The following is a 15,170-nucleotide window of genomic DNA, read 5'->3' as shown; positions in this document are numbered from 1 at the left end:
TTAATTTATTTTGCCTCAATTTTACTAATTGACCTTTTGTGTGAGACTTAATCAGATCTCATCCACCACATTGCCTTGATCGGAAAGCAATCACTCAAGTTAATCCAACCTAATAAATCTGCTTTATCAATTGAAACTTTTCCAAGTGCCAGTCCATATTGATTATTTTAAAAAGCTTCTTCACACCTGCAGCTAAACGCACTGGCCTGTAATGTCTGGCATGTCATACATCATCTTTTGAGCATGTTTCCAGTTGCGCTGGTGTCTTTCCTGCACCAAGGGCAGTTAGCAAGAATGTGACAAGCCCTTCTGCAACTTAAACCCTCCCCTCTCAAAGCAACAGCAAAGCAAAGAGTTAGATAGAGCTCTTAAAGATAGCGGAATTAGGGGATATGGGGAGAAGGCAGGAACGGGGTACTGATTGTGAATGATCAGGCATAAACACATTGAATGGCGGTGCTGGCTCGAAGGGCCGATTGGCCAACTCCTGCACCCTATTGTCTATTGTCTATAACATTGGATGGCACCCATTGAACACAGTGTCCAGTACCTCCTCTATCAGTTTGTACCCCATTCAATATCTCTACCACCTTTCTCTGAATGAAAAGATGGGTGCCGTATGGAAGGAAGGAATCTTTGTGACTTTGCTTAAATTAGCAGACCTAAATAAAGCCCATTGCGATCCAAGATGACACACAAACCAGGCAATTCATTGTGTGCTCGTCACTGAAGTGGATCTGCAATTACACATTACAATCGCTCCACACTTTTAAATCTCTACCCCAAAAGCAGCCTTTCTAACTATGCTAAATGTTATTCCCTTTGTTATACCTAATCATAAGAAAGATCTCGACCTGAAACGTCACCCATTCCTTCTCTCCAGAGATGCTGCCTGTCTCACAGAGTTGCTCCAACTTTTTGTGTTTATCTTTGGTTTAAACCAGCATCTGCAGTTCTTTCTTTAGGGCCTGTCCCATTTGCGCCTCATTTACTCGTCATATGTAAAATAGGTCGATGCGTCGTTACGTGCGAAGTAGCGCACAAATCACGCGTCATCATGCTGTCTGGTGCTCGTGATTTCATTAGAATACCCTGCAGCGCGCGGCGACGCATGTTTTCGCACGGTGACGTAACCATGCGTCACCACGCGATACACGTAAGACGTCGGGATGCCAGGGTGCGATGCCGATGCGTCAGCGTGCGTACCCAATGCGTCAGCGTGCGTACCCAATGCGTCAGTGATAAGTCACGCAGGTGGCGCGCGAGGATTTTGTGCACCACGAAATCCTGGCACGCCGCGTGATACCGTGCGCAACTCCACACTACTCCACGCCTCTCCTATTGCCGCCGGGTCCTCTCCAGATGCCACCCTAGCGCTGACCCAGGCCCCGGCTGATGTTTTGGGTCGAGACCCTTCAGACAGTTCTGCAACATTCCAGACTCAACATTATTATGAATAAGGATAGCTTGAATTGTTGACCACAAAATCAAAAAAGTACAGATTGAAGATTCCACGAAACTCTCTCAATCAACTGACTTAAGGAAATCCTAAAAAAAAAACAGCAAAGTTCTACGTAGCCCTGTGCCATTTTAATTTATAATTATTTCCAAAGTGCTTCAAAATGGTGCATGCTCTGGAAGTGTTAGTTACTGAGAATGACATTTTTGAACTAGACCTCAGTAGCTGAGGGTTAGTGTTTTTAATTATTTTCTATGTACTTTTTTGTACTTAACACATGGGGAATCTATTATTTTAAATATTTTGTGAATACATAAAAGAAAACTGATCATGATGGCCCAATCATGGATTAGTCTTAAACTAACATTTCTCCAAATTATCCCAATATCTACCCAGACTAATTCTGATAATGAATACCATAAATAGTCTGCAAAGATTCAACATAAATTGAACAAACATTGAAAGGGATATCAAACATTTTTGACTAACTTTTCAACGATCATAGAAGTAACTGAAATAAGGTGATAATGAAATTATAAGTGATTTATTTTCTTCCTGTTTCCTGTTTATTTCAGCGTTAGTTGCAACCACTGCGGCGGCTGGATTTGCAATGGCACCTGTACCCTTCGACCTTAGCTGTTTCCTTCTCGCCACTCTTGGAACAGGCCTTGCTTCCTGTGCTGCCAACTCGATTAATCAGGTGAGTCATTCATTTTAACACACACCAGGCAAAAAACAGAGCATTTGTTTTACAGAATCACACCTTCCTGGGTAGGAAATCATGTTGGTGTGTGTATGGCAATGCTGAGTGAGTAAACCTCCACCATTAAAACATAATTTTCAATGTTGCTCCCACTTAAAATAATCTAATATCTTTGTTGTTTATTTAAAATAAATAGTCTTTGAAAATCTGACAAAAATTAAATAATACACAGTGCACAATACAATTTATTTGTCACTTGAACCTCATAGAGGCTCAAATGAAATGTTGTTTCTGTAGTCATACACACAAGAAAAAAAAGACCCAAGACACAACACAGTTTACACAGACATCCATCACAGCGCATCTCCTCCTCGCTGTGATGGAAGGCAAAAAAACTTATCTCTCCCCTGCACTCCCCATTCCCCTCCCGATGTCAGAGTCAAAGCCCCCGGCGGGCGATGGCAATTGTCCCGCAGCCGTTGAAGCTGCGCCAGGCGGTGATGTAAGGCCCCGCTCCAGGCACTCCTCGACCCCGCGACTCGGGCGGGTGAAGTCGCTGTTGCAGAAGTCTCGAAAAGCGGTCTCCCAGCAGGGACCCGCGGACTCCCGGTGTCACTGTCTGCCAGACCTGCGGTAAGCCTCCGAATCTCCGGGGGTCGGGTCACAGCAGCGCGCCACCACCGCTCCACCCGCTCCGGACTCGGCCAGCTCCATGATGGTGAGTAGCTCCGCAGCTCCGTGACTGGAGCCCCAGGACGTTCCTGCTGGAGGCCGCTTGACACTAATCAAGTGATAGTTCCTGCCATTCTGTCATAAGACGCTCAGGATATTTTGTTTTTTATGCTTTAGTTGTATAATGAGCATAATAAGGGGTTGGTCATTTTAAGTAAGGAAGAGGCTAAACTCTGGATACCTTGCATCTCTGCATTTAATAGTATAACTTTGAAGCAGATGATTAATTTTGTTCATAATTTTCTGTTGTTAAAGATTTGTACTCTTGATTTCTCTCGATTAAATCTTATATGTATATTATAATGAATATTAGCAAGCAATGAAGTTTGTGTTTACCTGTCCTCGAGTTGTATCAAAATACTTTGTAACAGTTGAAGGAAATCTGAAGCTAGTTATTGTTATGTAGTCAACTTCAAGGTTTGAACTTTGTCAAGTCCCACCAGCAGCAGATGACATAAATGACCATTTTGCCCACTTTAGTTAAGGCCAGGTAACGACTGGAACATTACATTTCCAGATTATCTTTGAATAACATTATGGAATGTTTGTGCTCATTTGAAGTGCTGATATGAACTTTATAAAGTTATTCATCAAAAAGATGGCTGATTCGACAAAATAACATGAAGACACATGAGACTGAGGAATCTTGAGCAAAATGCTGAAGGAACTCAGCGGGTCTGGCAGCATTTGGGGAGCGAAATAGGGCGGCCATGTTTTGGGTCCAGACCTTTCGTTAGACTGAATCAGTCTGAAGGAAGGTCTAGACCCAAAACTGCCAGACATGCTGAATTCCTCCAGCATTTTGCGTAATGACAAACCGGCATGCACTTCATGTTGGGACTTAAATCAAAATAAAATGCTTCTGAATGAATTCAGCTGATTTGTCAAATTCAGGTGCCATTGTCGTTAATTTCGTGTACACAGTAGAATCAGTCACACCAATAAGTAATTTGTGACTTTAATTTCATAAAAAGTGACATCAGCTGAGCTGTATGTAATAGTACAAAGAGATAACCTGGTATCCCTTGTGACCTGAACTGTGTATTTTTCTGTTCAATAAATATTTCTTTAATCTCTAATTTTACAATCTTCTTGTGATTAGTAAGAATGTGACTTTTTTATTTCAAAGGTAAATTTATGCAAACTAGACATTTAAAAGTTGTTATAGAACTGGTGTTGAAGAGGCTTTCAGATAGGCACATGGAAGTGCAGGGAATAGAGGGATATGGATCATGTACAGACAGGTGAAATCCACTCAGTTAGGCATCATGTTCAGCACAAACATTGTGGACTGAAAGGACCATTCCTGTGCTGTACTGTTTTATGTTCTATATTTTAGTCCAATCACATACATTATCTTAGTATGTTATATGAAAGCACAAAGAAAAAATGTGTACTGTCGTCTTACTTGATTCAAACAATAAAATATCTCTCAGCTTTGCTCAGCTTTTAGTTTTATCTTAAAAATAACCCAAATGATTGCCCATGTATAGATTTTTTTTTCTGCACCTGAAGGGAAGATTGCCCAGAATCACAACTGAACATCTGGGAGATCTGAGCTTACCACCGATTTCGTCATGTAACATTTCCTCCCACAGTAATGAACTTGGGTTTATACTTGAGAGGTCTGGATTTTGCTTTCCCCAAAGGTTAATAGGCAAATCATAGCTCTAGTACAATATAACACTTGCATGAGAATTCAAACAGTATTTCCCTCTCCCCCGACTTTCAGTCTGACGAAGGGTCTTGACCCAAGACATCACCCATTCCTTCTGTCCAGAGATGTCCCACTGAGTTACTCCAGCATTTTGTGTCTATCTTCAATTAATTATCATCTGGGTTGTAATTCAGAAATGCAAGTTCCACCGCAATTTATTTTGAAGTTTCAGTGAAAACTTGATTGAAGATGAATGAACTCCATTTGACTAAGTATAACGATTTCTCGTACTGTATTGGCACAATCAGCATTTCCATTTTGAGCCAAGATCTGCAGCTGGTTGTGTTAGTTTCTCACTCCGGCTGTGCATCACTGGAAGGAAGATGACATTTGTTTTCTTCCAAATGATATTACAAAGTTTTCCAACTGTTGGAAAAACGATGGCTACCAGCAGGACTGCAAAAAACAAAAGTAGACATTTCCTGAGCCGTAGGGAATCTTTTTTGACAGCCTTTGCTCATGGTGGTGAGCCGTATTTCACAGAAGTTGGATAGAAATATCTGATTGACCTCAGCAAAGTCTGCATGGCTTTAGTCAGACAGGTTGCCTTAAGCAATCATGCTGCCTTTAATCACAGTCGATGAAGTGATCGTGATAGGGACATATCAAAATATTCCTTGGTGGTTTCATGCTGTTGTAATGAAACTGCATCTTGAAGTCATTGTGTCAATACATCTTGTGAATTGTTGCAGTTCTTGTCTTTAATTTATCATTTTATTTGATAAACTATAAAATTGTGTAAACTAGAGAGAAAATTCTTCCAGAGCAATAAAGTACACAAATCACCACTTATCACCAGACTCAGAAACAGCTAGTTCAGTTCTCTGCTATTATCTGACTCCTGTACACATCTTTTAACCATATGATAAATGCCTGGCTCTAAATTTTGGGTAACAATTTAAGTTCACTGCTCAGCTAACTGTCATAAACGGCCTCATTTTTAATCTATAATCTCAATCGAGCCTTTTGATTTGCTGCTTGTTATTCAATTGTTATCCTGTTATCAGGCAAAAAGTACGTCCTTTTGTGATTGAATCAAAATATTTCATTTATTTTGGCTGCCTGCAGACAAACTGACATTTGCCACAAGATATTGGTAGAATAAATGTTGTTTCTTAATCCAATTGGCAAAATTCCAAATGATTGGTATAATTTATTTAACAGTGTCACGCAGGCAGTTTACCTCAGATTGAAGTTTTATATATTTAATGACAAGACAGTCCTACATTAATTTATTTTAGTAGAATTACCTCAAGCACATCCCCACATCTTTTCGCTCTGTTATAATCAATGTGTGAAGAATACAAAATCAAAGTTTGATATCTTTATTAAATTCTTAAATTTTCCCCTGATATTTTGTTTAAAATAATACAGATAAGTTTGAATCAATACGAGTTGGTTAAGTGACTGGTTCTCTGACTGAATCATAATTTTAAGATTACATTGATACCTGTGCGATTGATCTCAGCAGCTGTATGTAAAATTGACAGATCTTGTGCCAAGGTCTTGCTTCACAAATAATCATTACACTGAGAACAAAAAGCATTCCAGGTGATCAAAATGTGAAAAACTAGTTAAGTAAAAGAACAAAGGAAAGACTATCATTTAAGCCATAATTTTCTGGGTTGTCTGTGAGTTATACTTAAAAGTAGAATTGTTGTTTCTAACTTGTCAAACTAGCTTTCATGAACTGATCCACCAACTTTCTGAAACCTTTTTATTTGCTCTAAATGTTGCCTTATTGTTTACCTTGTTATTCTAGGTTCTTGGGGCCTTTAATCACAACATTGTTGCATGATAGTGCCAAAACTCTTATACTTCCCCCTTTTGCTTGCATCACGACTCAATGATAACATTTTCCTTTTTCAATCTCAGTCATGGGATAAAGGACCACTCCAGACACCCTGAGTCTTGAGGGACTGTTGCACTGAGACAATTGGCAACTTTAATATGAACCATTCAGTTGAGACACCATGTTCCCTTTCAGAAGTTTGTCAAGTATCTGGTTGTACTAACTGAAGTTTTCCTTGTGTTTCTCAGCTCGTATCTCAGAAATAAACCTAAAATGCAAGTTGGTGTTGATTACTTGTAAAAGTTAGTCTGCTGCAATTTTGACAAATGTTTTGCCAGCCGTCTTGGGACCAGCATTGGGTTATGGAAAGCATCCTTCAAAATAATGGTCTCTTTTTAAAATTCACATTTATTATCCATCATCAAATGCATGTCAAAGGATGTTGTTGTGTTTAACTTAAACACAAGAAAATAGGAGCTGGGGTTGGGTAGTCAGCTACTAGGCCACTCAAGCCTTGTCCATCATTCAGTATGATGGTGGCTGACCTCCACTGGCCTCAACCTCTCTGTGTGTGTGTTCCCTGAAACCCAAACTCCCTCAATCTTTCAAATATCTATCTATACCCTAAATATTTTATAATGGCCTCCACCACCCTTGGGTCAGAGAATTCCAAAGATTCCCAAATCTCTGAGGGAAGATATTTCTCTGTGCTTCAGAGACTGGCCCTTTAGTTTAGAACTTTGTCCCCTTGTTCATCACTTTCCCAATCTTGAGAATATCTCAATGTCTATTTCCCCTTAGGTTAATGTACTGTTGGAGTAAGTCACTCTTCAGTCTTCTAAACTCCAAGGAATACAGACCCAAAATATCCTGTTGAGACATCCCGCTCATCCGAGGCTTTAGCTTGAATCTGTTGGACTACCTCCAATCATGCCATATTCTTTTTTTAGGTAAAGGAACTAAAATTGTGCACTGTATTTCAGCTGTGGCCTCACCAACACCCTGTTCAACTGCAGCACAACCTCCCTATTCTTAAACTCCAATCCTTATGTAGTGATGGCCAACATGGCATTTGCTGTCTTAACACTTGTTGGACCTGCCTGCCAACTTGGTGCCTGAACAAAATTTACACATGGATTGACAACTGATACATATGTTCCAATAAGAGTTCAACAAGAGAAAGTCTAACCATGTCTCCTTGGCATTCAACAATGTTAACAATCTAACTCCCTTTATAAATATCCTATTATTTGTCATTAACTACAAATTTAATCAAACCAACATATTAGAGCCCGTGTATCCTGAGATAAGTGAGCCGCATTCGATCGCCAGCTGCGGGTGCATCGATCGCCTCAACTGTGGATGGTTTGGCTGCCACGACCACGGGAGAATAAAGAGGGAAGGAGATTAGATTTTTCCATCAGAGTGAGGAATGTGGGGAATCTGCTGTGGTGGGTGTTTATGTTAACTTTTCTGTAGTTGCGTGTCTTGTTTCTTTTTTATGGTATGACTGGTAAATTGAGTTTCACTGCACCTTAAATGGTACACGTGACAATAAAATACCTTTGAACCTAAATGGCTAAGGCTTTCCACCATCTAACAGATCATTGGGTGTGATGTTCTGATGTTTTCCATCCTTGGATTGCTGAAGCTCTACCAGGACTCTTGTTATTCTTATCCTCTACAAATGCTGCCTGAGCCACTGACCTACTTCATTCAGTACTTCTTGCGTTTTGCTCAATGTTCTAGCATCTGCAGTTCCTCGTCTGAAAAATATCCATTATTTTGAATCTGTTTTCCTTCATGGCCCTTGTTATTCTGACCTGGATGTTTACTGCTATTCCTCGATTATTATAGGTCAGAATCCTAAAATTCCCCACCAAACCGCATTCTTTCAGTGCTTTCAGCATCGAGATTGCAGCAGTATGTCGAGGCAGTTTATCATCGCTTTTTTTCCAGGGAATTAAGAATACGGAACAAATACTGACCTTTCCAGCAACTTGCATTTCCCACAGAAGAATAATAAAAATTAGTTCCCAGTTCAGGAGCCATCTGTTTAAAGAGAAACATAATTAATGTTTCACATTGACCTGCTTCTCTTACCACAAATACCGTCTATTGAGTATTTGCAGCATTTTTTTTTTTAATTTAAGATCTCCAACACTGACAATACATGTATAAACACTGCTGTAATTTTTACATGCTGAAACCAAAATGTATAAAAATGGCCTTTATTAAAATCTGACAATGTGCACTTTAACCACATGTGATTTTTTCTATTACAAATCTCAAATTGTGGAGTAGGGAGGCAAATAAATAAATGATGGGTCTTTGTCCCAAACATTATGGAGGGCATTGTCTTTTGTTTCAAAACGATTAGTTTTAATAGATTGATAGGCTAATATTTTTTTCTTTTACGACACCATGTAATCAAACCTAAGTGATCTTATCAGTGAATCACATATCCATTAAATGAAACATATTTTAGAGAAGGATATGCTACAAGATAGATACTCCAAGCAGCAACTTTAGAAGTTGATCAGCCATTTTAATTGAATGATATTGTTTAATAAGAATTTACATCTGAAAGTCAATTTCAGGTATTTTAGTTGTTACATATACACTTATTAGCTAATGCAATCAAATAATGTACTCTTGTGCCAAAAACTGATCTAACTAATGCTGGTATAAAAATATATAGGGCAGTAATTTCTAGTTTGGCATAGAATAATTAAGGGAGTGAATATGCTATATATTTGCAAAGGAAGCCTAGTTTGTTAGTAGTGTAACAAAATACTTTTTATAGAAATATAAACGCCATTCAATGTAATGGTTGGCAAAAGATGTGTGTTCAGTAATAACCATGTTCAGCTGCTTGGCTTGGACTTCTGATCTTGCATCAGTAGGAAACCAATTTTGGCATCAATTCTTTATTTGGGGAAAACAATTACTTTTGCTACAATGCAGTGGGCGACAGCAAGAACCTTTTGTGGCAGAACATGCTAATTATCACTTTCAACCGCTGCAAACATTAGAAAGTGATCTGCCCTTTAAAAGTAGACCATGAGTGAATGTAAATGTTTGGCATCCAGGGGGCAAAGTTAACGAGCTACTCGTGTGTTTCCAGTGTTTGTAAGCTTGGTTTTGTATTTGCATTGTGTTTGCAGTTTTTGAAATGCAGCTGAAATTCTTGTTCTTTCGTTCGAGTGCCACTTGCAGTGGGCTAATTAAGTGTTACACTGGAAATTCAACAACCCTTTTAGTCCATTACAAAAATAAGCATTGTTTAGAGGAGCGCAAAAGCATCTAACCTCTACTATTACATAATCTGTATGCAGCTTTCCCCATTTTTAAAATTTATATTCTGGTTAAACAGTACTAATGACGACTAGTTTGAGAATATATATTTAAAATAAACTAGACCAAGTGGGACCCGTTGGGTCCCGTCCCCTCAACGCATGTTGGGGGGGGGGGGGGGGGGGGGGGGGGACATGCGGCGTCACACACACACACACACATACACACACACACACACACACACACACACACACACACACACACACACACACACACACACACACACACACACACACCCATTAATATTATTCATTTGCTCCTTTTCCCCCACCCTATCCACTCACGCATAGCCCCCAACTGCGCAGGTGGGGTTAGAGAGGGAGAGGGGGGGAGGGGTGCAGAGGGAGAGGGTGAGTGAGGTAGAGAGGGAGGGGGAGGGGGAGGGGGTAGAGATTGAGGGGTGTGGGGGGGGGGTGGGGGGAGCAGCGTCACAGGGGAGGGCTGGTTCCCGAACGGAATACTCCACCAGTCACCCATAGGTCCCAATACTCACCACACCCTAGAGAGGGAGGGGAGCAGAGAGGAAGGGGGGGGCAGAGGAAAGGGGGGTCAAGAGGGAGGGGGAGCAGAGAGGGAGGGGGTAGAGAGGGAGGAGTAGGGGAAGGGAAGGGGGTAGGAGGGAGGGGGTAGATAGGGAGGAGGGTCAATAGAGAGGGGGTCGATAGGGAGGGGGAGGACAACTTGTTCTATTTGATCTTATATGATTGTGCACGCCAGGTTGATTGCATTCGTGGAAACATGTGAAGGTTGCAACCTCCCACCCCTATAATCGTGGCCCCCCCCCCCCCCCCCCAGGAAGGGGCGTTATTTTCATCATGGTGATTGACAGGCGAGAGGACCAATCAGCTGATCTCAAGATTTTTTAAACACTCATAACTCTTTTATTTTTCATCGATCGGAAAAATCATAGGGGCTGCCTCAGCGGAGCAGGACTGTGAGTAAGATGGCCAAAAATCATAGCGATATTGGGTAGTGTTTTTTCTAAAATCAATGTATAGCGCAGACAGGAAGTGGTAAAGATGATACTTTTAGTTATATAGAAAAGATAGATAGATAACAATTGCACAACTTAGGCTTTACATTGCATTATGATCAGCAATGATTGTAGAAGAAATGCAGTAGAGACTGGGACAGTCGAGGTAATATTTTTCTTTTGTGTTGTTAGTACCACTTGTTATTATCCTCCAAGTTATTTGGAACATTCTGTTCATTTTTCTCCAATTGAATATTACCAGTTTGTAACTGGATCTTGTCTTATGATCTAAATACCTTCAGGCCTGATGGCAGTTACTAAAGAATCCCAAGCAACCCCATGAAATGAATGCATCAATTAAAGAATGGTAACACATCAAAGGCTGCAGAAGAATTGTAATGTTCAGATAATGAACAGATATCCAAACTTGCATTTATGTACCAACCATTACATCCACGATCACTGCTGGTGTTTAATGACCATGAGGTGCTTTTGAAGTGTCATCACCACTATTGTAACGTGGCCAACAGTGCATAGGAGGATCTCACACAGAACAATGAGATAAAATGCATGGTTGTCTCTTATGGTTGTTTCCGTCTTAAAATTGTTACAGTTTCAAAAGAGCTGATGTTAGAAGAAGCAAATGAATCTGGTGATTCTGCTATGCACTCATACAGATGCAGAGCGGAAACATGCCATTTGGCCCACCGAGTCCATACCGACCAGCAATTCCCACACTATCCCCTACACAAGGAACAATGTTCACCAAAGCCAATTGATCTCCGAACCCGTATGTCTTTGGAATGTGGGAGGAAACTGGAGCACCCGGGGAAACTCTGTACAGACAGCGCCCGTAGTCAGGATCAACACACTGAGTTTCTCCAGCAATTTTTAGATAAAGCATGCTTCTCATTTTGATATAATTTACACAAAATTATTTGGCGTACAAGGGCTATGTTTACACATAGGAGTTATTTTGCAAGTTACGTCAAAGTATTGTGCAACATTTAACATTGCTATACATGCCTTGCAGCTCTGCAAGAGTGTGTTGTATGTACATAGAGAAATGTTTTGGAAGTATGTTACTGGCACATTAAATACCCAAGGCATGGGATGGGCTTTTGGTAAGATTCCATTATATGTCACACAGAATTATCGTATCATGCAATTAAATCTCCAGCTGCTGCCTTACATTGTTTGCTATGAAAGGGAAGAAATGAGATTCCGTGATGAAAAATATCAACAAAAATGCGCTTCACCATCTTAAAGTAGTGATCTGAATAAGATGGGATCCTCTACTGGAAACATTTGAAGGTGGCATTTGAAATTGTTAATTTGCTTATTTTTCAAGTATTTAATACATGGAACTAGTCTGGAGATGGAAGAAACAGCAGATGCTGGAATCGTCAGCAAAATATTTAAGTTCTGAAGGAACTCTGCTGGTCTGGCGGGAATGGACAGGAAAAGTTTTGAGTTGGGACTCTTCTTCAAATTGATTGGAACAAGCAACTTTTTGAATCAGACAGTTCCTCAGACTGATGCAGACTCAGTTGAAATGTTGCCTGTCCATTCCCTCTATTTGTGTTGAAACCTGTCTGCTTAAATGATTAGTTTAGAGATACACGGGTCCACGCTGAACATCGATCACCTGTTCACAGTAGTTCTATTATATCCCACTTTCTCATCCACTCCCTACACACTAGTGGCAAATCTACGGAGGCCCACAAACCCGCACATCTTTGGGATGTGGGAGAAAACTGGAGCACCCAGAGGAAATCCATACGGTCACAAGGAAAACATGCAAACTCCACACAGACAGCACCCAAGGCCAGGATTGAACCTGGGTCTCTCGAGCTTCGAGGCAGTGGCCATTGTAAAGTTTGAACATAAATGAAATTTAAAATGTGGATCTATGGGGGTGATGTTCAGTCTTGGTAAATGCAGTAAGTTGACGGTTCCTTCTATTATCATTGTTTCCAAAATAATCTTGATTTAGGCTACTTACCAAGTGGTACACACTTTGTTCCACATATTGTGGTTCTGTAGTCCTCCATCTATGATCAACTTCAGTGCATAAAGAGGCACCTGTCAGACGAGATATAGTACGTAGCCACTCTGAAATAGCCCAGATGAAATTATTCAAACTAAGCTTTTATCATCCTCTAAAACACCAGAATAATAGTCCAGAACCTTCTTTTTCTAAATTTTATGCATGCCAAAAAAACGTCTTAATCTTTTCAGAGCCATGTTGTCTTAAAATACATTGAAACCGACCTGCCTAATATTGTCCACATTTTGTTTCATTAAAACTAAATTATGGTTAGAATGCAGGATTAGATCAAAATAAATTTTGCTTTGCTGGGCTAAAAGCAGGGCATCTTAGATGACTTTTATTGTGCCTTTGTGGCTAGTTTTGAAATGGGTTGCTTTAATAGATAAAACACTGTAGTTGAGATATTAGTCTGTTCTTAAATAGGTTGTTACATAGAATATGTAGGCAGTGAATGTGTTGTAAAACTAATTAGAGTTGATATTTTCATTGTTGAATATCATTTGCTCTTAAATCAGTAGTATCAATTAATGTGTTTTTGAACATTGAAATGAGATCAAGTGTAACTTGTAAGATGAATAATGATGATATAAATATGTCAATATTTCAGCTACAAGTTTTTACTTGGAATTAAATATAATCCGTTTCAGGGTCAGATCAATTTGATGAAGAACCTCGGGTTAAAATCTCATGATGAAGCACCTAAAGAATGAATGCAAAGAGACAGATAAGGGAGATGGCATGAGGTTCTGTAGTTTATTTAATGAATTAAACCAAGCATTACTTAATTCATCAAAGCTGCTGTCAAGTTCAGTCTGCAGAAAGCTGCAGCAATTTAAATATTAAAAAAACAGCAAGCAAACATTTATACACAAATGGTTTTGGGTTGGGTTTTTCAGGTTAGACATGAATGCAAAATATTATGTTCTCTTTACCTTTTAGTACCAATTTGCAAACTACATTGAACAGACATTTGTTCCCTTAAAAGAATTTAAAGGTGCCATGAAAGAAAGCTTCTCGAACTTGCGAATCAAACGCTGTGGTGTATAAATAGACGATTATGTAATAATAGGCTTGTCATTTTTACTGATATAATTCAAAAGCACATAAATTATTATAGATCAATAATTTAATATTGCTCTTAAAAGTTGAAGTTTTTAAAGCATTTATTGCAACATATTTTTGGAATTTATTTCCACGTTATAAATTTCAGTGCATTTTAGAATGTCGGACAAAATATAAATGATTCACATTTTAATATTTCCGTTGATATCTGGCTCTTAGACAATTGCATAATCTCTGTTTTGACTGTTCTGTAAATATTTTGCAAAACATTACTTTTACTGAATTTTCAACTCTCTTCCATTGAACTATTCTGTATTTATGCTTCCAATACTCTGTTGTGCTGCAGCAAGCAAGAATGTCATTGTCCTATCTGGGACACATGACAATAAACTCTCTTGACTCGACTCGACTTGTTCCTAAAATTGATTTTTAGTAGAAAGTATGTTTTTGTGCTAATATCTTATAATGTATCTTAATGTGAAGAGACATAAAGCTTCTGCAGCTACCCATTTCATGGCCCAGGAGATAATATAATTTTAATATAATTAGCTGCATTTGCCAACGTTAATTCCCCCAAGTAGATATGGTCTCACTAGTCCAGTTTTCCCATTTCTGTCAATTACCTAATCTTAATGAACAAAAATCGAGACTTATGGAGAGAGTTAGAGACAGCAAGAGGTTTGAGGAAGCCTGTTATGTAAAGGAGCAGTAACAGAAGTAGTAGATGAGAAAATAGGATAACATTGAACTAGTGAGACGGGTGATCATTGGTCAGTGTTGACTCAGTGGATCGTAGAATTGAGACCATACTGTATCTCTAAACTAAATTACACTAATCTTACATTAAACAAACACGTTTCAGTACAACTGGAAGCAATGAGAAGAATTAAAAGGTTTTTGAGGCTGAAGATCATTTTGATCTCCCCAGTATATCAAAATATTTCACAAGGTTGCTTAAATTTTTCCATTATTCTAAAAAAAAAAAAAACGCTTACCTGAACCCCTAATTCCACCCCAACATTGTAGCAATGTTATCGTAGGGTTGCAGGGGTTCAGGTAGGTGGCCGGTTTAGAATTCCTTATAAATTCTAATTTGTAAAGAATAACTATATTAGAAAGGTCTGTGATACATAAAGAGAATGTAGCATTTTTATATGAATAGATTGGAATCCAAGTGATTTTTTTGGCCTAATTTTGAATTGCAGCTTATCGACTGAAAGAGCAATGTTTAGTGAAACCCCAGTGTTTTGAGAGATGTGTGCAAAATGCAAGGCTGATGTTTGCAATCAACCTTATTCCATTGAGAGCATGATGGCCAGAGC

The 15,170-nt window shown here is 39.3% G+C and overlaps 1 protein-coding gene across 2 annotated transcripts in view; it reads left to right on the top strand.

Moving 5' to 3' along the window:
* LOC116987808 (protoheme IX farnesyltransferase, mitochondrial) overlaps positions 1 to 15,170 on the top strand; it is a 101,675-nt gene that overhangs the window by 39,191 nt on the left and 47,314 nt on the right. For both annotated transcript variants that reach the window (XM_033044048.1, XM_033044047.1), the window contains exon 4: positions 2,035 to 2,159. In XM_033044048.1, coding sequence (XP_032899939.1) covers positions 2,035 to 2,159 — 125 coding nt within the window. The remainder of the gene's footprint in view (positions 1 to 2,034; positions 2,160 to 15,170) is intronic.

Source organism: Amblyraja radiata, chromosome 26 (genome assembly GCF_010909765.2).
Source record: "Amblyraja radiata isolate CabotCenter1 chromosome 26, sAmbRad1.1.pri, whole genome shotgun sequence".
Taxonomy (NCBI): domain Eukaryota; kingdom Metazoa; phylum Chordata; class Chondrichthyes; order Rajiformes; family Rajidae; genus Amblyraja; species Amblyraja radiata.
Note: the sequence above shows the minus strand (reverse complement) of the source record. Positions and strands in the feature narration are given on the sequence as shown.